This window comes from Pleuronectes platessa, chromosome 6 (assembly GCF_947347685.1).
Source record: "Pleuronectes platessa chromosome 6, fPlePla1.1, whole genome shotgun sequence".
Lineage (NCBI taxonomy): Eukaryota > Metazoa > Chordata > Actinopteri > Pleuronectiformes > Pleuronectidae > Pleuronectes > Pleuronectes platessa.
Window position 1 is genome coordinate 12,710,084 of NC_070631.1, and position 26,078 is coordinate 12,736,161.

At 42.4% G+C, this 26,078-nt stretch overlaps 2 protein-coding genes across 2 annotated transcripts; both read right to left on the minus strand.

Moving 5' to 3' along the window:
- Positions 1-2,449: 2,449 nt before the first annotated feature.
- On the minus strand, positions 2,450-10,005 carry pa2g4b (proliferation-associated 2G4, b). The gene is made up of 13 exons (XM_053425296.1): positions 9,786-10,005; positions 6,517-6,645; positions 6,328-6,433; positions 6,155-6,224; positions 5,913-6,005; positions 5,283-5,346; positions 5,094-5,172; positions 4,924-5,002; positions 4,702-4,835; positions 4,501-4,595; positions 3,660-3,787; positions 3,468-3,521; positions 2,450-3,380 (listed from the first exon to the last, which is right to left on the minus strand). The coding sequence occupies exons 1-13, from the start codon at positions 9,871-9,873 to the stop codon at positions 3,321-3,323; spliced, it is 1,179 nt and encodes a 392-aa protein (XP_053281271.1). The 5' UTR covers positions 9,874-10,005; the 3' UTR covers positions 2,450-3,320.
- A 1,137-nt stretch (positions 10,006-11,142) lies between these two features.
- On the minus strand, positions 11,143-25,611 carry erbb3b (erb-b2 receptor tyrosine kinase 3b). Its single transcript, XM_053425505.1, has 28 exons — positions 25,328-25,611; positions 22,136-22,290; positions 21,840-22,026; positions 20,725-20,850; positions 20,571-20,633; positions 20,266-20,384; positions 19,448-19,589; positions 19,238-19,351; positions 19,031-19,148; positions 18,870-18,943; positions 18,021-18,111; positions 17,557-17,759; positions 17,257-17,389; positions 17,063-17,156; positions 16,799-16,956; positions 16,648-16,704; positions 15,965-16,106; positions 15,736-15,855; positions 15,490-15,588; positions 14,777-14,962; positions 14,526-14,681; positions 14,323-14,398; positions 14,052-14,198; positions 13,876-13,973; positions 13,291-13,467; positions 13,128-13,199; positions 12,570-12,861; positions 11,143-12,432 (listed from the first exon to the last, which is right to left on the minus strand). The coding sequence occupies exons 1-28, from the start codon at positions 25,404-25,406 to the stop codon at positions 11,516-11,518; spliced, it is 4,395 nt and encodes a 1,464-aa protein (XP_053281480.1). The 5' UTR covers positions 25,407-25,611; the 3' UTR covers positions 11,143-11,515.
- Positions 25,612-26,078: the final 467 nt, after the last annotated feature.

Sequence of the window (26,078 nt, forward strand, 5' to 3'; positions counted from 1 at the left end):
TGTTGACTTGGACGTGGAGACCATGAGGTCTGGGCTCCGTGTTCGCTGATAGGCTGTTGGGCTTCAGGTACGAGGCGGTAGAGTCCCAGTGCAGCGTGTCCCACAGCCGCGTGTACCTGAGAAACACACAAGAAACACTGAGTCACACTCAACACATCCTCTCACCCCTGAATCATTTCCCGTCTCACATCTACCGCTTCTACTCACTTAGACTTCTTTTTTTGGAAATGTTTGCATTTGAGAAGGTTTAACCATTAGATTCTGTATAGTTGATTTTTTTGAACTGGTGTCACTTAATTTTCTCTTAAATACGTTCAGCACAAGGTTACACAACTTGTTAACTCACATACTGACAGTATTTGTCAAACTTTACGCACAATAATTAAAATCTGAAAGTTTAACTCCATCAGTCAATTAGCAAACAATTAGAGGCCAACTGTTTTTGATTATCTATTGTTTAAATAGATTTTTTATGTCAAAAAAGCATTTTCTTTCTCCAGCAATAAATAATCAGATTAGTAATGATGAGAGTACTTGAATACCTGATAGATAACTCTTGTAACACCTCAATGCCAATTATCAACAGGATGATGATGCTGATCCAAGAAATGTGTCAAATCTTTTACGTGCAAAAAAAATTGGCACGAATAAAAGCAAACTTTGTTCAACTTCTTATATTTAATTACTGAGTTAATGAACGATTGCCTCCTGTTGCCTCTTAAATGCCAAATCTCATTCTACCGATTATATAACAAGATTTTCTGAACACAATTGAATCATTCTTGATTACCTGCTATTGATTATTTTCTAGTTAAACAGATTCCACTACAGGGTTCCCACGCTTGCCTTGAAAAAAAATTCCATGCTACCTCCTGGTTTTCCAGGTACCATATTAAGTGATGATCTATAGGCCCCTGAAGCTTTCTCACCCCAAATGTTCCTATTTAGTAGTATCGTTTTTTTTAAAGAAAAAAAAGAAAAATCACAAAATAGCTAAAAGTAGATATAAGATTGAATGTTAAAAAATGTATCAAGACTAGACTGGTCATGTCAACTAGTATAGAAGTAATGTCACAGCTTAATGTGAAAATGTATTGGTAGTTAGCTAGCAATGCAAGCTAACTACCAATACCAACTACGAAGATTGCACTGCATGTGCTTGCTAACCATCATTAATGAATCCAAATTCAAAACAAGCTCCCCTAAATGTGGTGAATAACACGGTTTTAGGAAAAGTCAATGAGTGAAATACAGATGGGGATCAAACATAGTTCTAGTATTTTAAAAGCAAGGTAAAAATTACCTAAACAATTATAGTGTAAGCTGCTAGCTAGCAAGTTGCAGTTAGCTAGTTAGGAAGATTGCACAGGTTACTAACTAACGTTGATAAACCCAGGTTTATCACACAGTTAAAACACAGCTACTTACATTTTGAGGATAAACTTGCATAAGAAGTTTCACTGTAGATGTCAAGGCTCCCGTGTTGGCTGGAAATGCATGTATTTGACCCTTCTATTGAGATTGCGAGTAATGTTTCTCGGTTATTATTCCCGAAGTCCACCAATCCGAAACTATACTTTTAAAGTCCATATCACCAGGTTTCCTGCATCGAATTCCAACATCAAATATACCAGATAGGATGCCAAGAGCATGTTCTACAACATGGGATCATCCATTTCTATCTACAGTGAAAAGCTGTTCACATGTAAAGGGTTTTAATAAATTCATCTTAATTCTGTGCTCAATATTTTAATTATATTACTATTTTACACATCGATAACATTTTCCAGGATAACTTTCAATTTCCATGTAAGTGTTCACCTTTGCTCAGTTTCCATGACTTTTCCAAACCTGGAAAATGAAAAAATAAATTCCATGTTTTCCATGTACCGTGGGAACCCTGTTTCTGTAAATGTTATATGCACAGTACGCATGCATTTCCCTTGGAATAATATATACATACTTCGGCCCTCATGATTGTAAATGAATACTGATAAGGTACATTCTGTATTATTTATTGTTATTGCAGAATCATTTCCACCTCAACTGGTCCTCTAACATTCAATAAAGTCCCTTGGATGGCAAACCTGATGTCTCAAATGAAGTTCTTCCGGGACACCCTGCAGCGGGCCAGTTGTCCGTTAACCAGTTCCTGTGTTGTTCTTTATAGAGGGTGAATAGACATGGTTAGGGGGACATCAGGTCAAATCCAGGACACAAGCCCCTCTGCCAAGCAACTACTGATGTCAAATATGGACATGTTTGTTGAAACTAAGTTTGCATTCTCTTAAGGTGGTCTTTTAACAAGGTGTCTGGTGTTCTGTTTACGAGCCCTGATTTTAATTTGCTAAATGAGAGGAAAGCAACTTGAGAATGGTGATTCATTCATGCTCAAAATCCTGATAAATAATCAAATGAACATACACAAACAAAAAAACAGAGACACAAATGATGTCAGGTGGCTTTTTAATGTTTCCAAAAATAGTCTCTGAAAGTGGGATTTGTTTTACAAAAGTATCCATATATTTAACAGGTATGGAATTCTTATGTAAACACAGACTGTCAGACTCAATGGTGGCACCAGAAGACTGAATGCTGAACCCTTGGCAGAAGTTAGACCATCCACAAATGAGAAAGGATCATTCTTATTTTACTAACCGGTAGAATGTAAAATAAGATTAAGAAATTATTATTAGTAAACTACAGCAGATGCCTAGAAGTATACACAGTGACTAGGCTTAAGCCGGTGCAGTACAAATGGGGTAATTCGGCTGCACTGAACAATAATGTTGAATTAATGATAAATTGTGTGTGTGTGTCAGAAAATCAGGGTTTAAGTCTGGTGGTAAATTTCTTTCTGTGACAAGTTATCACCAATAACTTCAGGTTTATGACCTCAAGGAAGATATCCAAATGCCACACAAAGACGCCGACACGATGTTGTGCATTCATCATCCTTGGCCGCTCTGTCAAACTCATTTTATTCTCCATATCTTTCACTACAGTTAATGTGGAAAAACGGCTCAAGATCAGTCGAATGGGTGAATGTTCCAGTGAGTAAATGCCCTTGCAGCAGAGCTGTGTTCACTATCAAGACAAAAGGCTGTCTCAAGGACAATGAGATTTACTAGGGTCATGTGTGTGTGTTTTAGGTGGAGTGACAATTTAGGAGCAGCATCATCCCAGTCTGACATCAGTTAGATTCAGAGGTATTCACAGCGGCTACACCAGCAAGTGCCTCGGACAGCTGGGACAGAAGGATTTGTGACGTCTGTTCTTTGGGTCATCAGAGGTCTGTCAGAATTTCTTGGAGAGAGAATCTATTCTGCAGCTTCGGTCTCCATCGCCTGTCCTGTCGCACTCTCAACGGTCTTTGATGCCTATAAGTAGAAGAAAAGACTGAAGTTAGTGGATACATTTGGAATCGTATTCTTGTTTGTTCCATGAAACACACTGTCGTATCCCACCTTCTTCTTCTTCTTCTTCTGGGTCTTGCGGCTGGCCGAACTTTGAAGCAAAGCCTTTATGGGAGAAAACAACAAACAATTATTGCAATGACCACATGGGGTACATCAAAATGCAAAAACAGCTCCATTGGTCTAATATTTTCTTTTCAAGTAGAAGAGAAAATGCCAATATATTCATTAAAAACACTTCACCTTCAGCTCCGGGTCCTCCACCTCGAGCTCAGACTTGTAAAGGTCTGGGTCAAAGAGACTGTTGGTGATTCGCAGAGGTCCATTTGCCATGAGCAGCACGGTGAACTTGAACTGGGCGACAACTTCACCTGAACACACACGATGAAAGTTGCATTAAACAGCTGTTCTTTGTACAATTTAGACAAATGTCTCAGATATAAGGGTGAGTGCCAGGATTAAAAGAGATGGCAACAGTGAGGTGATGTCACTGCCGAGTTTTAATGCTTAAAAGATTATATTGAGGGGAACAAAAATAAAATCCTTATTGTTTGAGCTACTCGTTAGGTAGGTAAATGTCTCTGTCAAGGAGATTTTCATTATTGTCCGCTGTCCGAGACACAAGAGATTTACATGAAACTTGTTTAAAGCATGGTACAAGGGCAAAGACAGAATCAATTAAAATGTGGACCAGATGGGAGTATCCAGGAATTACTGACAAGAATTATTTTTAACATTGCATTACTCATGGATGAAAAAAAAAAAAAGAGACATATTAATGGGGAATGATCTCTATGATTGATTGAATTTAAGTGGACTGTTGGCCTTGGCAGAAGCAAGCACTCTACTGAATTCTAGTTTGTTCTGTTATTTTTTTTAAATAAGTAGAGGACCTAGATAAGCCATCAGGCTTCCTTCCTCTCTTGCAGGTGTAATAGGTTTTTATAATGAATATGTTTTATTCTCATCATTGTGCAATCTTATAAGTACCACCTGTACCAATCTATTTTTCTTGAACACTTTCATCTTCTAGAAAAGGAAAGAATCAAATTCATAAATAAAACCTGTTCATTTAAGCACTCACCCTCTTTCTCATGCAGCACATTGAATGGCTGCATCAGCTCATGCTTGGCACACTCCACCACGCCCAGCCTGGCCTTGCCCTCATCCTCAAATGCTCTGAGACAAAGAAGAAAAGAGAAGTTAGTTTACAGATGTAATCGTTGCACAATGTTATTTTGAAAACAAAATGAAAAAGTTAAAATCTTAGGATGAAAGAAACAACCTCAGAGTGAAAGGCATCGTATCGAAGCGTCTCTCCATCTCACTGAAGAACGTCCTGGATGTCTTCATCTTCAAGCCGTACACCTTGTTGGGGTCTCGTTTGTACACGGTAGTCCTCTGGCCTCCATCCTTGGCCTAATGGGCAAAACAGAACATACATATATAATATTCTATCCATTTTCAAAGCTATACAGAAAAGAAAATGAATCTGATTTCCTCTCACCTTGCCCTCTCCAGTGCTGATGAGCACATCCACTGCATAAACCTCATGCACCTCAAACTCGGCCTTCTCATGGTCCTTCCTACAACAACAAAGTGCATTCACTGGTTAAAGAGAACACTCATTAGGTCAGTAATAATAAGCTCTTGCTGAGGGACGCCGGAGTGACTGACCTTTGCTGGTCCGTTGGGTTTTGGATGATAGTTTTCTCCCCATCGATCACGTGTTGTTTGAGCTGATGGGACAGCATGCCTGGATATAGTAAAGGAATCAACTGAGTTAGGCAGGTCCAATTACGTTTAGCAAATATAAACCATTGAAGTCACTGAGCTCGAAGGTAACATGTGGTTGCAAACACCCACCTTCAATAGGAGAGCACTTGAAAGACTTTGCAATCTTGTTCCAGGCATCTGTGACCTGTGAGTTCTAATAGAAGATACGTGGTTATGATTATATGATACAATATATTTGAATATGAGCAGTGGTCGCATTGGAAAGGCCTCTGATACAGTTGAAAATGTTGTGTTGGGCAATGGCGATTAGACAAAATCTCATTGTACTGATCCAATACCTTCCCTTACAAATATATTTGCAAGTATATATTAAGTATACAGCTCTTTCAAGTATATATAATTTGAGGTTTCATCATTTTCTTTTTCGCCGCTCCAAAACAAAGTATTGTTTTAGAGGAGCAAAGAACTGATTACCGGTAGTGTAGCATTAGCAAAAGCTAGCTAAAATGTGGGTTAATTGGCAACATTTCATACTGGAAAAGTCTGTGCACCACATCCTAGACTTTTGAGCTAATTAAGGAAGTAATTGTTGGGTTCTTTTTCAGTTATGACTGTCAAACTAGATATTAAAAGAGTTTCTATGTTATTCATTTTCTGTGTGTATTTGAAACTCTGTATCAGCCAATATTCAAAGTCTAGGTTGTGGTATGGAGAAGGGAAAAATGGAATCAGAATATCTCGACATGGAAGGAGTTTTACCTGGTTTCCTGGCTTGACAAGACGCAGGGCAGCCTCAGCACAGAGGTGAGCTGCTTTGAGGACATCAGCCTTCTTTCCTGTGAGTGGGTTGTCCTGAAGTAACACAGGAGTCAAAGAACAAGAGTGTCATGAGCCATCGATGGTGCGACTATCAGTGGTTGTCAAGTAAATCACAGCTCGTGCCTGTCGAGAATAAATCACTACGTGTTGCAGGGTCATTTAATCCGACACTGATGACATACCTTGGTCACTCCCACAACAAAGCTGTGCGCCACATTTGAGATGAAGCCATCGACATGCACACCCAGATCACTGCACACAAGAACAAGAAAACGTGAGTGTGCACTGCATATAAAATGTAATACTAAAATTCATCTGATTCACAGGGTCGACAGGTATGAACTGAGCAGCCTACATCTTGACAAGGTCCCCGTCCTTCAGTATGACGTCAGCGTCGCTCTTCAGAGGGGAGCAATGGCATACGCAGTTGTTCACCGACACACAAGTAGGAAAAGCAATACCTGTGAAAGAATTGAGAGGGTGAATGAGGGAGGTGCTGAGTCAGACATTGGAAACAACTCATGAAATGCAACAGAAGACTCACCTTTCTTCATGTCCTTCTCCTTCTTGAAGATTTTTCCAGTCTCTGTCATGATGAAGGCGTCGCCCTTTTCACACAAGCTGAGTATGGAGACTCCAGCCGTAGCTGCCGTAACTACCGTCTTAAGAGCCTCTGCAGGACGGGAGATAAGAAATGGAGCCTTATGTTAAGAAGGCATACCAAAGTGTATACAGTTAAGGCTGCAACTAATGATTACTTTCTTTATCAATTAATCCATTCAGTGTTTTTCGGGGTCAGCTCATTAATCACGTGGTTAAAAAAATATAAACCAGATGTGATCCTTAAGTTCTTTGTTTTGTCCAAATCACACCTTTTAACTTTCTCTTGATTGTATACTCAACTAGTTATTAAATCATTTAAGCACTACTAAGTAGAGGTGGGAAAATAAATCGTTTGTCGATGCATCACGATGCAGACGTGGACGATTCTGCATCGATGCAGAGACAGAACATAACGATTCAAGTTTTCAGCGACAATTTATTTAAGCGATGTCCTCCCTCCACTCTCCTGCTGACCTATGTGAACTTTACACTTTTACAATAAAACAAAGACACTAATCACAAGTTCTTAGGACCTGGACAGTATGTAGTTTGTTGATTAGCTATAGAGTTTATGAGGCACATAATTAAACCGGTGTGCACGTAGTTTATCTACTACACACAGGGATAAAGTGACCGGAATGATCTGGATTCATGATCAGGCACCGTCAATTAAAAACTAAATGAATGTGATCAGTTTTTGCGAGCTGCAGACAACAGATTAGTTCTTCCTGCAGATTATGACAATGCTAGGATATTTGTAAACTTCATGTGAAGAAGCGACGCACAGTTTTTTTGAGGAACATAAATATGAATTCAGCTGTTTTTTTAAAGATCAGCTCAAAGTGGGAGTGATTAGAAAAGAGCAGAGGAGCAGAATCTCTTGTTGACCAGTAGAGTAATTTGCCTCGATGCTGCCAAGGGGCAGGGGGGGGCCACCCTGATAAAGTAAAGCCTTCAGGTGGCGCACATGAGGCTAAACTGACTGAATGTTAAATTGAAAAGCAGATTTTTTTTGGGGAATATTCTTAAATGTTTTTTTAAAGCACAAATTGTGTGTGGAGCCTAGAGATTCCCAGCCCTACTACTAAAGTACATTTCTGATTAAATTAACAGATCATCACTACTGTGCATGGAAAGAATTGATAATGTAACTTATATATAGCGAGACCTGTTAAGCTGGAACAGCAGCTCTTATCTTATTCCCTCTTCATTATTCTTTGCTGTGGGCAAAAGCTTTGAGCAATGTCTGAGTTTGGGGTTTCTTTCAAGCAGTCGACTGTACTTCTGTGTCTGTTTGACTCATGCTATTCTACTTGACATGATTCTTTTGTAGGTGGTAAGAGTGGCTGGTGGTGTCGGAGTCTGCCATATGACGGAAGTAGCACTTCTTCAGAGTACAACACGCATCTCATGGTTTGTTGCTCTTCAGAGTCTCTCTCCTGTTCGGTATTACCCCCACTCTGTGTCACGTTATCTCCCGTGTTTGTTTGTGTTGCCTTAGCGCACATTTCCTACGTATCCGAGCTGTTTGGAAGAACGCAAAGTATTATCCAAATAATGAGAAATATTGCTGTAAAGAGCGAGTTGTGACAAAGAAATAAACAGAATGATAACAAAATATATATTGACATGTTGCACAGCCCTAGTTCAAGGCCTATTGACTTATGATCGCTGAAACCAAATTACAGTTAATCATTTGATTCAGCGGAATAAACATTCAACAGAATGTCTGACAGCTGTCAATCAGCCGGAAGTTGCATAATACTACTAGTAAGATAGGTGTCTTCGGAAAGCAGCTGTGATAAGCTACGGTACACGACAACAACATAATAGAACAAATAGTCTATTGAGCAGGTGGGCATCTAAATAACCTAGAGGGAGTACAAGCAACTGCAAAGAGGGAAAAATGACCGGACACTGAAAAATGACATTTTGAACCGTATTAATATTAATCAAAAGAAAATAACTATAACACTCAGTTTCAGTCATTTTCAAACTAACGGTCCAAGAATGTTAAGTTGCAGCTTCTCAGATATTAAAATTTGCTGCTTTGAAAATTCATTATTTTCTAATCTATGTAGTCGTGGATGTCCAGCAACCTTGTGCTCTAATATATTATGAGGTGAATGTGATGAATTAGTCACACATCATAGAACCTACGTATTATACTTGGATATTCTGAGGAACCTTTTAATTAAATAGTTGATGAACTGATCCCCCGAAAAAACACTAAAACCAGTTCACCCCAAATCAACAATTAGTATTTATATTATATCATGATTCAGCTAAATATGTTTTGGTTTTAACTGAACGTATGGAACCTCAACATGGCAGGAGGCACGGCTGTTCGTCTCCAGACAGGCAGACAAAGACTGTTCTGAACAGGTGTGAGTGAAACGTGTGAACGGAATTGTTTGCTTCGTTTGTTCACTCGACAATAAGAGAGTGCATCTGGGAATTATTTTTGCAGAAGTTATAAAAAAAATATGAAGACGCACAGGTGCCAACCCAAGACTGTTCATGCCTTACTTCCGTTATCAGGACATGTCACTGAGTGCATGTGGCCTCACAATGGAGACATTAGGTCGCACACTGCCTTCGACCCCCAGACATAACTGCGTGTCACGTTCAAGACTCATGGCGGGGATGATAAAATGACTGTGCTTTAGTTTAATTCTTTTAAGCGGGACATAAATGGACGTTATTGAACATAGTAGTTGACTGCCTCCTGCTTATTGAGCCTTTACATTACAACCAGCTCGTCGGGCACGTCGCGTACATGACGATTACATCAGCGGGGATTTGAATTAGCAGTAAATGTGGGACACGTTGTTCGGAACAGCCGCGTTCTATCATTCCATTTTGTACTTGTCATTGTTATCTCTCGCGTTAGCTCCTACGGCTAGCTACCGCCTGCTAGGTGTGTAGCTGAGCCACATAGCCACCTAGCCCGCCGAGCTAATGTGACAGCTACGACATATGAAACAAACACGGACTACTGAAAATTGAGGTTCTTCTTTGTTATGGAGAAGAGCCCGTGGTTGTATTAGTTTTAAGCGAAGGCCCGCGTTCTGCTTTGACATATGGCCGCTGCTGGCAGCGGCACATGGCACACTCGCTGCTGGGTACTAGCTGCCACAGCTAGCTAACGTGAGCAGGATCCTCCGCTCTTACGGACGCTCGCGGGGGAAAACGGCTCGTTCCACTTACGGTTCGCGATCTCCGCGCCCATCTTGTACTTGGTGACCACCAGGTCATCGGCGATGGTCTGCTCCTGCGTGTCGTCGTCTCCAGACATGTTGGCAGTGAGTGCGAGAGCTCAGAGTAACTTTTTTTTCTTCGCTCCCCGGCGGGTGTCAGTCAGTCACAGGATGGACCACGCTGCTCTCCGCGCCGCCGCGAACCACTTCTACTACCGGCAGCCCTAGAGCCCGAGAGCCCGCCCGCTGCCCGAGACACGCGGCCAGCGCAAGATGGCTCCCTGCCTGCACGTGGACGGTGAGGGCAGGGCTGCAGCCAACTCCCATCATTTTCTCCATCAAAAAGAATAACAATAACAACAAAGTAATAATAATAATGATGCCCCCCCTGTGCACCCCTGTGCACCCCTAAAGATGATTGCAATAGATAATGGATAGATGAATGCATACTTCTACTACTACTACTGCTACTACTACTACTATTACTACTACAACAGCTTCTATTACCGCTTCAAATAATAATGCCACCCTGTGAAGCTTAAAGTATAAGCGGTATAGATCATGTACGAATGTATGAATACTACTACTACTACCACTACTACTACTACTACTTCTACTACTACTAATAACACTATTAATAATAAAAGCTCCAACTCCACCTTGACCCTCAAAGGATGATAATACACTTTATTTATATTAGCGCCTTTCAAAACACAAACAAAAACAGAGAAATTTAAGGTAAACAATGAAACACAGTTTGAACATAAAACATTGCTGCAGAAATATAACAATATAAATTGCATAGATGAGAAATGAGTAATAGTTATGTCATTTTCAAATTGCTAGGATATAAGAAGCCTCCTTCCACCACTGCGACTGTCACCACGAATAAGGGATTTGGACAGTCTGAAATAAATAGGGCTGCTAATGTTTGCCACCTGTCTTTATCCTATTTGTTAACAATCACAAATGTTTGGCAGATAAAATAAACGAGACAGATGCATAAACAGATCAAAGACAGGATAATAATTATGTTCACATGAATAGTTTTCTTGTGTAGTAATGCTGTAGTGAACCCAACAGTAGAATGTAAAGTGGATTTGAACGAAAACGGAAAAACGACGCAGTAGTTCCTCTCGCTTCTCTCATCAGCTTTGATTCTCCCTATTACCGAGTCGTAGTCGAGTGCGTCACTGATGCGTTCACGTGCCTCCATCTCGTTTTCTGCGGCTTCTGTTCCGTGTCACGTTCAATGAATTCAAGCTGGAGAAACGCATTGTGTTGGTTTGTGTTCTTCAATGATTTACGGCGGAACAAAACTTATTTCTAATAAAATAAACGAGTGAATGAGCACTTTCAAGACAAGGTGATGGTTCATTGTTTTATTCATTTGAAACACATTGTAAGAAAATGTAAAAGTCTGCTCTACACAACTCAATAACACAAATGTCTGGATACTTGCAAAAATAATTGTATTCATCATAAATCTTACCGATACAACTTGTAACATTGAAGCACATGACGTTGGCCTATAAAAACCTTACATTCTTATTTTGTACCAGTTCACAGTTCATACACATTTATTCACTGCACCATAAAACTGTGAAATGAGAATACATTTAGTATTTTTATTTATATCCTCTTGGATGTGGGACTCAGATAAAAAAAGGCAGTAAAATATTACAAAGGTACAAAGATTCATGACATGGATTTAACTGAGCGTTTCTGCAGTTCACGGTATTAGGTGCGTACAGCATCTGGTTTGAGGAACAGTCTGCTGTGCCAGTAGTCTGGGTTGTCAAAGGAAGTGTTGCTGCCAGGATCCCCCATGCCGGCGCACACCTTGATGTATCCCCCGATCCCTGCACACCTGCCACCGCCCACCTCCTCAGAAACAGCTCTCCCCTTCGTTGGGAGGTTCTGGTAGTCCGCCTGCTCCCACCCTCTGGGCACCACTCCAAATGTGGTCATCTCCTCGTACTCCTCCTCCTCTTCTCCTCCAGCTGTGAGCGCATCTGGCGTGGGCACCACCGCACCGCTCAGATTCTCCTGATGCGGGGGTTGTATGTTTGTGTCGTGGCACCTCTCCTCTTCCTCTTCCTCTTCGTGCTCTGTTTTCAACACCTCCACAGTTTGGTGGGTTTCCTGTGTCACTGCGGCCTTCTCTGCAGATGTCTGACTCCCACGTCTCTCACAGGCTGAATCCTCTCCCTCTGTGGAGTCAGAGCGCCTGATATCCATGTATTCGTACCTGCCTCTCGCTCGAGCGGCCTCATCTTGGTCCTCTGCAGCTCTGGTCCCTCTCTCAGCATCTCCACATAGCAGATTTCTCTCTGTGGAGTCCCTTTGCTCAGCTACAGTTCCCTCACAACCCTCATCTCCGTGCTTCCGCCTCACAGCTGTTAATGGTGTCAGTGTTTCCACGTCTGCTGTGTGCTCTGCAGATAACGAAGCCATGAGGGTCCGAGAAGGCAAAGGTGAGGTTTTGCTGCCGAGCGCCTCTGAAGGGGAAGCTGTCTGAGAGGAGGCCACTCTGGTTAAACAAGGAGGAGACTCTTTGCTCATGATTTCATACTCCTGGGAAGGATTTATCACCACGAGAGACAGATTATTCTTCAGTTTCAAGTTTCTTCGGCCAGAATGAGAGAATCGAGGCACTGTAAGCCGAGACAAAATGTGCAGAAGGAAGAGGAAACCTTGATTACATGTACAATAGATTCAGAAATGTTGTTTTTACAATCAAGCAAGTAATAGGACAAGTCAGCTTGCTCTCGTTTTAGTGATAAACGTTTACCTCTCTCTGGCGTGCCAGGTGAGCCAGGCAGGATGTAGCCGAAGTGGTCCAACTCTTCCTCCTCCTCCGCCGTCCACACCTTGTATGAGGACGGACTTGACGCTGTTGAAAGCTTCCTGTGCCGGCCGATGGATATACGAGGATGTCCCCTCTCCGAGCCAAACCGGGCCCTCTGAAGACCCCCGTTGTGCAAACCTTCCTCACGCTGCTCGGCCTCTCTGCCGCTCTCCCTGACCTCTGACCTGTCAGGCAGCGTCCGCACGGAGCTCAGCCGAGACCTCTGGAACCACAGCTGAGACACAGAAGCACAGACTTAGAGACAACTCACAGAAATCAATCTTGACATGGGGTCTCACTTCCTGAGCTAATATATTGACAGGGCTGATTCTTAAAGGGATATTCACCCCAAAAGGTTGATGTCAGTGTTGCAGCCAAATCCTGTGCAATGCAAGAATCAGCTAACATTAGTCTCAACAGGTGGGAATATGTGTGTTTGCATGCACGTGTGTGTGTGTGTGTGTGTGTGTGTGTGTTTAGGTGTGTGTGAGTCTGTCACACCTGGCGGAAGCTGTCCACAGGGCTGGGCGTCATTGGCAGGTATCCAATAGGTCCGGCCTGAGACGCTCCACTCTTTAAACCAGCAAACAAAATCAGATTTATGCACTGTTTTATCTGTCTCGTGTTTATTCATCTATCAAACCAGAGATGTGTATTTCATTACCCTGTAAGAATTAATCCGCGAACGGGACAGACTCCAAGATGGAGAGTGCTGAAGAGGAGGCGTGGCCAGACCGTCCTCCAATCCCGCCTCATCGTGGTCTTCCAAATCTGCATCCAGAAGCCCTCGCTCTGATTCTCTGCGATGGATCTCTGACGAGGCCGCTTCTCCTCCTTCCGTCTATATAAGATACCGTTAAATGTGAAGCATTGTGGGGCCACCGCTTACACGCCATGTTCAGTCAAAAAGGAATATATATGTTTGGTATAGCAAGAATCCATCATCATCATATTGTTTTATTTCTTCAGTGAAAATAAAATGCTAAAACTCGACTCATCACAATATAGATAAATATACTTGCAATATTATTGTTCGAGCCTTTCACGGACATATCCTTTTGGAGTTTATGTTTTCAGATTTGAATGGTTTAATTTGACAGAATAAACATTTTATATCAATATGAATACAAATATAGACATTTTACTCCCTAATATCAGCATCAGCCCCCAAATGTCCACATCAGTCGGGCTCGCAGTACTATTATTATTTCAGTAAAGGTTGGGGACACTTCCTCGTCCACTGTCTCACCTTGATGACGAGGAATCGAGGAGGGTCTCTTGCCATACGAGTGAAATCACTGGCCAGCTCTTTGAAGGTCGGCCTTATGTTTTCATCAATCATCCAACCTTAAGAGAGGAAGTCAATTTATCCACATCGAGCATGACATTGTGCATACAGGTGCAGTGTTCTCTTATTAAACTCACATTTGACCATGACCATGTAGACGTCTATGGTACAGATGTGCGGCTGGGACAGACGTTCGCCCTTCTCCAGCAGACTCGGCACCTCCTGAGGCTGCACGGGCGCATACGGCTCTGCCCCGAATGACATCATCTCCCACACCGTCACCCCTGTCCGGGAAGAGAGACGGCCCATTTCAATTCTCCCTGACCAAATTCACCTCTTTCAAGGGGGTACGTTCATTTGCTAGTAGAGGCTTTTTATAGAGCTGCACACACTCAGGCAGCGTCTTACCATAACTCCAAACATCACTTTGGTGAGTGTATCTCTGGAACAAGATACTTTCAAGGGCCATCCATTTTATGGGCGTCTGGATTAGGAGACAAATTGCAGACAAGCCAGACAAACAGATTTTATTACACAGAGAGACGGAAAAAAACACTTAATTGTGAATTACATATTCGAAGCACCTCTCAAAATAAATGAGTCAAATCAACCTTGGTGTCGGCGTAGACGTATTTCTTGTCATCAGGATAAAGGAGGTCAGCTACACCGTAGTCAGAGATCTGGACCTGGTAGTCATTCTTCAGCAGGATGTTGCGAGCAGCCAGGTTCCTGTGGACCATGCAGTGCTCCTCCAGGTAGTACATACCCTAAGACATGAACATGAATACTGTGAATATACTCAGTTTATTCATGACATTTAGTTGTTCCCCCCAAAAAAATCCATATTTGCAGGTTCACTCACTTTAGCTATCTGCACACACCAGTTGAGCAGGCGCTGAGGGTCCAGGCTGTTCTTGTTCTGCCTGATGTGCTCCAGTAAGGACCCCTGTGGAATGAGCTGGGTCAGCAGCTGCAGACTGGCCCCTGGACAGACGCCCAGCAGCCTGACGATGTAGGGGTGGTCCAGGCTGCCCATTGACAGCATGTGCTACACAGAGAAAAAGGTGATGGAGGTAGATATAAACTATAGGTATAATTTTTTATCATCAAAACCTGTCTCTCTTGCATCTCATCATTATATAATATTGTGTGTCCCATTAACTGTTATTAACTCTGCCAAGGAGGTTATGTTTCCCCCCTGTCTGTTTGTTGGTTGGTTTGTTTGTCTCTAAACAAGATTACACAACAACAATAGAACAAATTTCCATTAAACTCGGTGGAAAGGTATGTTATGGGTCAGGGGAAAAGTCAGTTTCTGTTTGGATCTGTTTTCCCAGGGAATGATGCATGGATTCTGAAATTCCGTCAAGGTGATCTTTAGATATCACATTCAACACATCAACCTGTTGTGTGAGGCCACCATGACCTTGGCCTTTGACCTTTTGTCACCAAAAGGACGGATGGAGGGACAGCCTGAAAACATAATGCCTCTGGGTACTGCCTGTTGCCGGGGATGGAGGCATTTGAGAAACTGATATCTATGGGTGTGTGAAATTTGGTGCATCAGATTCTCACATCGGTGATCTCAGTGAAGGTCTGTCGGCCTGAGCTGTCCTGGATGGTCTTAATGGCCACTGGGATCTTCACCGTCTCTCCCCCTGGAGTCCAAAATCCCTTTAACACAAATTAAATGTGCAGTTGCAATCACATAGATTATCACAAAACTCTGAAACTTCTAGAAATACAGAGACTAAAACTAAAGCAAACATACAAATTAGTGGAAAAAAAAAAAAAGAAGGGCAGATTGATATTAATTTCTACCTTGTGCACTGTTCCAAAAACTCCTGAGCCAAGGGCTTTGAGTTTTTTGAGTTCTGAGGGCCTCAAAATACGGGCATGAACCTTGGTGCCTTTCTCTCCAGGACCCAGAGGTTCAAAGCTCTGCAAAAAAAATAAAATGTAAACAGTTATTCCCCACATGATTTGGGATGACACACGATTCACTCATATCCTTGGCAGGTCATGTGGTTTGATGTCTCCACAGTCTCACCTCCCCACTCTCCAGGTACCTCCGCATGGCTCTCTTGCGACGGATGGCCAGCCCTCGGTGGTACAGCACCCCCAGGAAGAACAACACCAGGCAAAAAATCAAGCCAGCCGGCACACCCAATGCTATAACTGTGATCTGACCGCTGCACAGTGGAGCAGAGAGAGAGATGATGGTGTGGGAAAGATATTCTGACTTTAATGGTTTGAAAAAAATCGATACAATTAATCAATTTCAAAGAAATAACATCGATTTTGTTGTGGGCTTTAAGGAAGTTCATGAATTTAAGGCTAATAACTGTAAGTGCAGGGGCATGGTATGATATTTTTCATTTAACAAAGGGTTTTATGTCATGTTATGTCATTTTTAGTATGTTACATCAAATTGCTTTGTGTAGGTCCTCTAGCAGGATAAATACACTTTTTAATTAGTGGATACAAACATGACAATGTTTTAAAATGTATTAATTTTACTTTATAACCAACTCAGAACATACTATTTATTTTTGTCATTTGTATGACTAACTATAAAATGAAAAGCTTCTCATGTTCAGTTTGTAAAGTTATAAAAATGCAGCCCATTTGATGCCGGACTTAATAATTCGATAGGCAGCAGTGATCTGTTGAGGGATTCATACACATCGTAGCATAGTCCTTTTTTATTTACCAGCAGGGGGCAACCCTCACCTGCTAACGGCCAGTCTGCCAGCCTCCAAGCAGTCATTTAATCCTGGGCCTGAACATCTGGAAGAGAACATTCACAGATGTGTCACTGCCATACATGGATGGAAACATGGGGAAATACTCACAAACATATGAATTCTGCCTGTAATCTCACCCCTGTGTACAGTTGTGGTGACATGGTTCACAGTGACCCTCCCTGTTGGGGTATTTGAAGATCAGACCCTTCTGTCCGTCATTTACTCCAGTGGGACAAGAGGACATGCAGTAAGGACCATCTCGAAGGTTGGCGCATCCCACACACTCATCTGCACCCTAACACAGAAAGAGAGACAAATAAATAATATATACTATACACTATGTATTACTCTGTGGTACAAGTAACGATTTAAAGTTTTATTCTAATAGCAGAAGTTATTACCGGTCCAGTACAGCTGTCTTTCCCAGGCTGGGGCTTACATTCTGGGTGACAGGCCACACACTCACCATCAGGGCCTGCGAATTCCCTTGGAGCTCTGTGGACATGATATTCAATCAGGTCAGGCAACAGGAGCATATTGAGCACACAGACAAGCACCAGTAACAAGAACGTGAACACATACTGCATCTACAGACCCTGTGAAAAAATGACAGCTGCCCACACATGAGCTGTCTCGGCTGTAGTCCCTGCAGGAGAGACACTGGTCAGGACCCGGGCCCCAGCAACCTGAGTCTGAACACAGCGGGTCACACACGTGTCCTTCTGCAACTGCACACAGAACACACGTATCACATTTCACTCTGGTGCCAGCGTAAGATACAAGAAGAAGACAATGGGCCTATATGAGATTTAGAGAAGTCCCCAGTTGTGAAACGTGGTTTTTCAAAGTTTTAACAAAACAAAAATTCAAGTAGAGTTGTTTCTTTCTGCCTTACCACACTCTGCCAGTGGCCTGTTGTTGATGATGTTGTCAACTCGAACTTTGCGGCCTCCGAACAGCTGTGTCCAGTTGACAGTGTGGTAGTAACAGAGCTTGAGGTTCTGACTGATGTACACGCTGCCGTCGCTGATCTCGCGGAGGGAGCGCAGACCCAGCGAGGTCAGAGTGGAGATGCGCATCACCATCAGAGAGAAACGACTTCGGTTGGAGGGTTGGAGGAAGAAAAGAAGAAAAGAAGAGAATACAGAGAAAAAATGACCTTTAAATTCAGATGGAGGAACACTTGAGAAGGCTTGATGTGCAGAGAGATTGGAAGGTGCACTGTATACAGCAGAGACATGCAACACAAATTTCCCACAGATATTAGTTAATAACTCTAAGTTATCAATAGTTTTAGCTGTTTCAGATTTGAGCTTTGTCCTACTGTTTTATCAAGTCACTGCATTACACAACACTTACTTTTGGAGCGACCTCCCTTGAATGGTGGCGAGACTCGAAAAAACCGACAGATCATTCAGCTCTTTAGGCCACGACTGGATGTTTAGAATATCTGAATACAAAACACAGTAATTATATCAGCACATGCTATTGGATGATATGGTACCGACAGTACAGTTTCTCAATTTAAAGCAAAGATCATTAGCTGGATAAACGTTATTTAATTATTATTAAAGATGTGAACTGTTAATCTGTGCCACATCTGTATTTGGTTCCTTCCCATAGATTGTATATAAAGATGGACGAAGTGTCTCCACTTGGTTTCCTCTTCCCCACACTATTAAAAAATTCCAGATACGAACGCTGCCATCTTGAGCCGATGACGTCATTTGGAGTCTGTGCATTAACAATCGGGGAATGTAGCCACGCTATTGAACTTCCACTAATAGACAGATGAACCAATCGCAGCTGTCAATCATGATGTTTCCTCCCATTTTTTTGAAGTTTCAAATCAAGCCTGAAAAAAAAAGTCACTTGAACAAACATTAGCGTGACAAGAACTACCTAAAGTGACAGAAACCATCGTATATTTTGACGTTTTAGTCTTTCTCTAATCCATGTCCCATCCACTAACACAGAGGAGGCTGGATTTATGACCTTTACTGCAGCCAACCACCAGAGGGCGACCAAACTGCTTTGGCTTCACTTTTGGGGAGCTGTCACTTCATCCTTCTTTATATACAGCCTATGGTGTTTCCCTGCGTTTCTTTGTTGTAGCAGTTCATTACACAACTTCATTAAATGATTGAATGGTAAAAGTGTTTTTTAAGATTATTACAATTTATGATCAACAAATGTTACAACACCAACCTGTTATCTCTCTGACGGTGCGGAACACTTCCAGCTTTTTGGCCTCCAAGGGAGGGATCTGTTTGAAGTCATCTCTGTGGAGAATAAAGACACAAAATGAAACCCGCTGATTGTGCGACACTGAGCTCTGAGATTCTTCAGACTGCAGGCCAGACAATTACCCAAGAATCCCTGTGACCAGAAAGTGAAGACTGCCCTGGATCTTGGTGCAGTTGATGAAGCTGTCAATGTTGCTGGCGTCCACGGTCTGTCGGTTCTCCGCACCTGTTCCCTCGCACACTGCAGGGATGAGCCGACAGCATAATTGGTTTTGATGACAGACAAATAAGCTCGGCGTGAGATGATGGACGTCGTTTATTGGAGCTAACCTTTAGGGCAGAGTCCATTGCAGGGCTCACACTGACGCTGTCCTTCTCTCTGCACCTCCTTCTTAGTTGGGGGACAGACGCTCACGCAGGAGCTGCCGTCCACCACAAAATTTGCTTCGAGGAGAAAGAAAAGAAAAACACCAGTGATGAACGGAAGAAAGGCCTGAGGACATGTATCCAAATGCACAGTAACACACAGGGGCTACTCACTGGGGCACTGGGAGACACAGATGGATCCATACTGGTACTTTGCATTAGGGTTGGTCTCCATTTGAAACATCTGGTTATTATAGATGAGAGTCTGGGGACACTGAGGCACACAGGCTCCAGAGTCGTTAAAATAGCGACATGCCTGTACACACAAATGCACACACACACACACGCACACACACAGGCACACACACACACACACACACACACACACACACACACACACACAAATACACATTATTGAAGAGTACATTATAGGTAAATAAAGTATCTATTACTAGCACATAAAAAGCAAAGATGACCGTTTGACCGTAACCGTCTCTTGACATCCACAGGATGGTGAGGTGTCTCTTCTTCAACAGTCTTTAATCCTATTGAGTTTTTGTATGATTTCTACTGAGTGACTTAATTGAGCGTCATCCAGTTGTTATTTATTTAGCTTCATAACTCGACCTTGGGTCCTATGCATGCTGCAATAAGAGGGACTCATATAACACAAAGATGTGGTGCATTTGGATAATCTTCTGTACTTTCATCCTGGTTTTTAAAGGCCCCAAAATACGACACTGCAGGAGTGAAAAAGATTTTTACAACACTAATGTAATGAACATCAACACCTGCCTGTAATAAGGGAAAATCCTTTGAAATTGATCAAATGAGATTGGAGATTGGAATGAGATTGGAGATAGACTTAAAAGAGACCAAGTCATTTGGAATGAGATCCTTGATAAAACTACACTTTGTTGTCAGTGAGACGGACTTTCCCTTTTTTTTTTTATCGGCACATTCCTGCAGCGAGACACAGACGGAGCACTTACAAAACAGTCGAGGTCCAGAGGGCCTTTACATCCCGCTGCACACTCTATGTGACAGCAGTCCCTGGGGCTCGTCCCAAAACAGCGGCCGTTACACTGGGGAGCGCACACCGTCTTAGTCACTGAAACACAGGAGACATGGCTTGAACAGGGGTCACTGAGGTGTTTATGTGTGTGTGTGTGTTTTGTCTTAATGTCCTAGCGTGTGCACGTCACCCCTGTCTCTGCGTATTTCTCAGAGAGGGACGAGGAGGAGTTCGGAGACAGAGGGAGATGAATGAAAGGAGACAGAACAATTGGCCACTCACAGATCTGACACTGGTCCTTATTTGGCCCCCAGCAGTAATCGCCACAAGATTTGTGGCACGGGCCTAAAATAGAGGGAAGAGACTGAGAATATAAAAAGGGACAATCTGGAAAGATAAATCGGGATTTGGGAAACAGGGGCGTCCCGACAATGACCTCTCTCTCCGTTGTGCCGGATGTCAATAGTAGCGCTGCCGTTCCTGATGATATCTTGCCAGTAGATCCAGGGGCCATAACTCAGGTACTTGTTGTTGATGATCTGCACGCCTCCCTCCAGAATCTCTGTGAAGACAGGATGAGGCATGATAGACGCAATAAACACAGAACAGACATTCTAAATATTCTGCACATATGCTGGTTAAAATATAAATAGTAAGTACAGGCGATAAGGGAGTAACAAATTATATTGAGGAGGGACCTGCAACTAAATGTGGTTTCATAAGTAGAGTGTTGGGCCTTAGCTGAGGTATGCAGTCTACTGAGTGCCATCCTAGTGATCACATTATAAACATGTCCGTGTTGTATGTCTGAAGCAGTAACACCCTTATTCCCAGGCTTTGCTTAATGTTTTGTTCCCCAGCAACACCAACTTAGCCTTCAGCATAAATAATAACTAGTCTGTCGGCTATTTAGGAACCATTGACAAAGTAATTCCCCCAAAGTGGTTTTTTTTTCTATCCATTTTCCTATCTTGTTGCCCATGAACAATATAAAATGTTCCCTGCAATTATTAACAAGGTCAATAATTTAAAAGCACTTACAGAGAAATGTAGGATTTCAGCTGTTATCCCCTTATTCCCTAATCTCCCCTACCCCATATTTACTAAACAGTTACACTGTGTATGTGGGCTGGAATCCTAAGTGTTACTGATATTACATTTATCTTCTTTTCCACTCCTGCAGCCGCTGCATACACATCTCAAGATTCTCACAGTGCATTTTGTTGGAAGACTATAGAAGACACTTTTGGGAGCTTGGAAGTTCATCATGTTGGTATAGTATAGTTAAATTGTATTGTTTCTATAGTCCTCATTAACTCTCTCTTTAAAAGATATGAAACACAACCATCTCATACCAAATTTAAATTTCATTTTCCGTTCCAAATGTGTGAGATTTATTGTAATTTGTCTGTTTGGTGCCACTGGGTTAACATGTCTTCTCACTGACTTGGGTCCCTTGGGTAAATCACAGTAAAACGCATGGGTCTAAAATGCATATATGGCATCTTGCTCTGTTTTCCTGATATCTCTGCTCCCAGTAACCCTGCTCACCTGTCAGATTTGCGAGCCCCAGCAGCCGCAGGCCACTGGAACCGTCCTTGGGGTAGTTGTAGAAGACGGAGAGGGCGAAGCGTCTTTCGTAGAGGCTGTTCCCTCTGATGATCCGCAGCTGCCCTAAAGGAATCTCCTGAAAGTGGTTCATGACGATCAGGATGTAGCCGGTCACCTCACGGATCGTCTGGGGTGAAGATAACGATGAAGACAACGTCAACAGGAAACTACAGCATGCAGTGCACATCTTATACAACCAAGAAGGGACAAGGGAAGGAGGGAGGGTTAGGGTTTACCTTGAGGAAGGAGAAGTCCCAGTTACTCTCAATCTGAGTGATCTCCAGGTTTCCCATGATGATCTCACAGCCATTGTACCGGTCTTTAATCAGGTTGTACTGAATCTCCTGAGAGCCCGTGGAGCTCAGTCCGTTCTGCGTACCTGGACACACCTCTGGGACATGGGGAGGGGATTTAAAGGACAGATTCACTTATTTTAATCATGTATTAAACAATACTAAAAATGGTAAATTGATCGTATTTGATGTAATGTTTTCCCAGTCCACTTTACAACATTCATGCAGGATCAATTTGGGGTTAGGTATCTTGATGAAGGACACTATGGAATATAGACTGGAGGATAAAGATAAAGATAAGATAAAGATAAAGTAGCTTTATTGTCAATTTCTTCACATGTTCAAGACATACAAGGAATCGATACGACGTTTCCCACTCTCTCATGGTGAAACATATAAAGTGCACAGGCACAACAGATAACACAAGACATTCCTAAAACTAAGTAAACATACAGATTTTTCGTACAGCAGCATAAGATTCACTACATAAGTGTAAACGTAGTGATACAAGTTCAAAAAGTACAAGAGACAGTTTGTTGCAGAGTCCTGAGTGATTTTAGGGAAGGGGGGGGGGATTCAGCTTCCTGTCAGACTGGAGGATATGGCTGGGGGGAATCAAACCATCTCCTTTCTGGTTAGTGGACAGCCCTCTCTACCTGCTGAGCCACAGCTACCCCAAATACACACAAAATGCACATTGAGACAATCTCTTCTCCAAGGGGTTTTAGGCGTAGGTAAAGTGAATTTAGACAAATGCACAGTCCTTATTCTCTGTAATAATGATGACTGACTTTCAGCTGAATGCAGAGTTTTCTGCTGGACAGCAAGATCAACATCAAATCGTTTTCCAAAGGTGACTTTTTAGTGCAAACTTCCCTCTGGTGTTCTCAGAGGGATTGAACACAAAGTGGGAATTGACCAGTTGAGCTTCAGGGGGAGCTTTGATCACTTCTTTGCAGGATGTCGTCCCCCTTCACTTCATCTCCAGTGACTTTAAGAAGGGGTCCCATTGTTACAGATGGAACAACTTCAGCAAACAAAAAGTCTTTCATTGGAAATGTTGTTATTGTTTTAAGAGAGACCTGAAAAGGTCTGTCCTTTAAGAGCTGGTGAAAAGGAAACGCGCTTTAACACCTGAATGAACTTCACTTATCTGGATTACAAAGAAGCTGTGAGTTAATACTGCTACCTTGAACCCTACCTGTTAAAGGACCATGTAAAACCACAACAGGGTTAATCCAGGTGATTAAAGTGCTGGGGTCTTTAACATTTCTGGACGTTTTCCTGCTTTGTCAAATTGCCTTTTCTTGGGGTGAAATCCTAACCTCTTTGTCAGACACTCCATTATCACACAACTATAATGATAGAGAGAAAGTAATGGAAACCTAATAACATTCAAACTTTGCTGCATATACTTGAATAATTGGGGGACAATTACACTACGCTTGACTGGGCATGGTATCCCACCTCCTTGATCCTTTAAAGCTGAACGGATGAAGAATGTCTGAGTGATAGGGTTGCATTCTTTCTGCAGTATTTCTGTCTCTGGTGCGTCTTCCCTGATGATGTCTGTGCTGCAGAGTTTGATATGAAGCAGAATAAGACAAGTGGTCTCCTCGCTACATGTAGCAGCTACAGGCCCGGGGCTGACGGAGAGGAGGCCAGGGGTCCAGGGAACAAGGCTCCTCTCAGACAAAGTGACTCATTGTGATAAAGCTATAAATGTGGTCAGTGTGTCCCAGTGAGTGAGGAGCGACGCAGTGACAGACAGTGATTCTGTGTGAGTGCATGTGCGTATGTGTGTGCGTCTGAGGGGTCTGCGCTGCTGAGATCATACCAGCAGACAATGGGCCGAGTGTGAGCTGGACGCTCTGGCGGAGGGACGGGAAACATCGTGGACGGAAGGAGACATACACACCATCTCGCACAGAGCAACAGAAGCTGCGGCTCTGTCCCTTTATGTGCAACAGATGCACCTGCAGCAGTAAACACATAAACAGACATCGTTTCTGTGTTCATGGAGGCACGTGCAGAGGTGTAAATCTCTTTAGTTATAGATTGATTCACCCTATTTGCACAACATGGGAGTTTCATGTGGACAGATGACAGCATCCTAAGCCATATCCTTATCCATCCATCCATCCATCCTTTATCTGTACCACTTATCCTTTTAGGGTCTGGGCTGACGTTTGGGTCAGTGGCCTTCAAACCTTTGTTCAATTACACATCTCCAATTAACCTCGCCCCAATCTGCATGTCTCTGGATGGTGGGAAGCCAGTGGGCGGCCCAAGGTTGGCTGTGGCTCAGTGGGTAGAGCGGGTCGTCTTCTAACCAGACGGTCAGCGTTCGATCCCAGTCTTTCCCATCCGGTGTGCTGAAGTGTCCTTGGTCATGATTTTGAACAAATTGCCCCTGATGGCTGTGCCATTCAAATAGTGCAAGGTACACAAATACAGAGAAAACCCACACAGACACTGGGAGAATATGCAAATGGCACAAGGGAAGATCTCAACCAAGCCAGGATTCGAACTGGAAATCTTCTTGCTGTCCCAACCACTGCACCACAGTGCAACCCTCATTTCTGAATGCACTTACATACTGCATGATACCTCCGACTACCTGGGCAATTTATTATACATATGTATGCACATATAATCCAAAACAAACAATACTCAAACCCCTTTTTGAAAATGAAGGATTAAATGACATTTTTACTAAAAGAGTGTTACACTATGTTTTAAGTCCTCATAGGGTTTCCCATTCCCCACTAACAGTAGGCAAAGTGTGAAGTCTTGATAACAGCCCATTATTAAAAAAGAAAAGAACACAGAGAGCAGTGTGTGATCTGAGACACAGGAGAGAGGACATGGGGGGGCAGAAATGTTCTCTTCTATTTACAAGTCTCTATATCATCTATTCTGTTCTATTCTGTTCCCCAATGTAGCTGCATCTCACCATCTTAGCTGGTACATGTGATCTAGCAATGCAGGTAATGCTGAGAAGCAACAATCAGCAGGTGATTCAAACAGAAACATCATAATCTAAAAACGAATTTAAGTAGAGTAAAGGTAACATAGAAATATGTTTAACATCTCTTGAAACAGGACAAAGAGTCTGTTCTGCAATCATCCTACCGTCGTGGGTTTGGCTTGATGAAGTCTGCAGCCTCCAAGATATCGTCACACACAGCAACACGACTCCCCACTGGTTCATGTTGGTGTCTTCTCTATTTAATGATTTAATATCATATCAAACACACGTCTGGCTTGTCCTCCGAACAGCCGAGCATGTGCAGGGTGTAAAAAAACTAAACAATTAAGGAAACATAGATTGCAAACAAAAACTACTCAGGTTCCAGACCCTGAGAAAAGCAAATCCAAAATCCAAAAGAGATCTTCAGTGTGGTGATGAGAGCAGACAAAACGCGCCAAGTGTAAAACTGAGAGACAGCGAACAAGTGGTAGTTTGTTTTGATGCTGGGTTTCCCCTCCCAGAACGGGACGTGAGATTGGCCGGGAGCTTGATTTATGCACCAATCAGAGGTCGGTCCGTCACTCTTTTTTTACCAGCTGCAGCACTGAGCCTTAATGGAGCAGAACTTAAATTCGGCTATAAAAAAGTTTAATATAAAAATAATGATTATAACAACAACAACTTTAATAATAGTGAGCTAAATATAATAGAATATTATAGAATATATATAATGATAGATATAATATATATCATTATATTATATTATGCAGCACTGAGATTTATTATAGCAGAACTCAAATTCGGCTATAAACATTTTACATATAATAATAACAACAATAATATAATATAATGGAACCGAGTAGAGTAGAATATAACTATATTCACCAAACCAATACTTGAGATCTAAACCTT

What these genes read in the sequence shown, in the direction of transcription:
- pa2g4b (XM_053425296.1), bottom strand. Translation starts at nt 9,873, where the DNA reads ATGTCTGGAGACGACGACACGCAGGAGCAGACCATCGCCGATGACCTG. An exon ending in GACGGGGACCTTGTCAAGAT is followed by an intron (nt 6,225 to 6,327) that starts GTAGGCTGCTCA and finishes TCTTGTGTGCAG; the next exon opens with TGATCTGGGTGTGCATGTCG. An exon ending in ACGATGCCTTTCACTCTGAG is followed by an intron (nt 4,596 to 4,701) that starts GTTGTTTCTTTC and finishes TCTTTGTCTCAG; the next exon opens with AGCATTTGAGGATGAGGGCA.
- erbb3b (XM_053425505.1), bottom strand. Translation starts at nt 25,406, where the DNA reads ATGAACCAGTGGGGAGTCGTGTTGCTGTGTGTGACGATATCTTGGAGG. An exon ending in CACCGTCAGAGAGATAACAG is followed by an intron (nt 18,112 to 18,869) that starts GTTGGTGTTGTA and finishes TTTTGTATTCAG; the next exon opens with ATATTCTAAACATCCAGTCG. An exon ending in AAGTGATGTTTGGAGTTATG is followed by an intron (nt 14,199 to 14,322) that starts GTAAGACGCTGC and finishes CTTCCCGGACAG; the next exon opens with GGGTGACGGTGTGGGAGATG.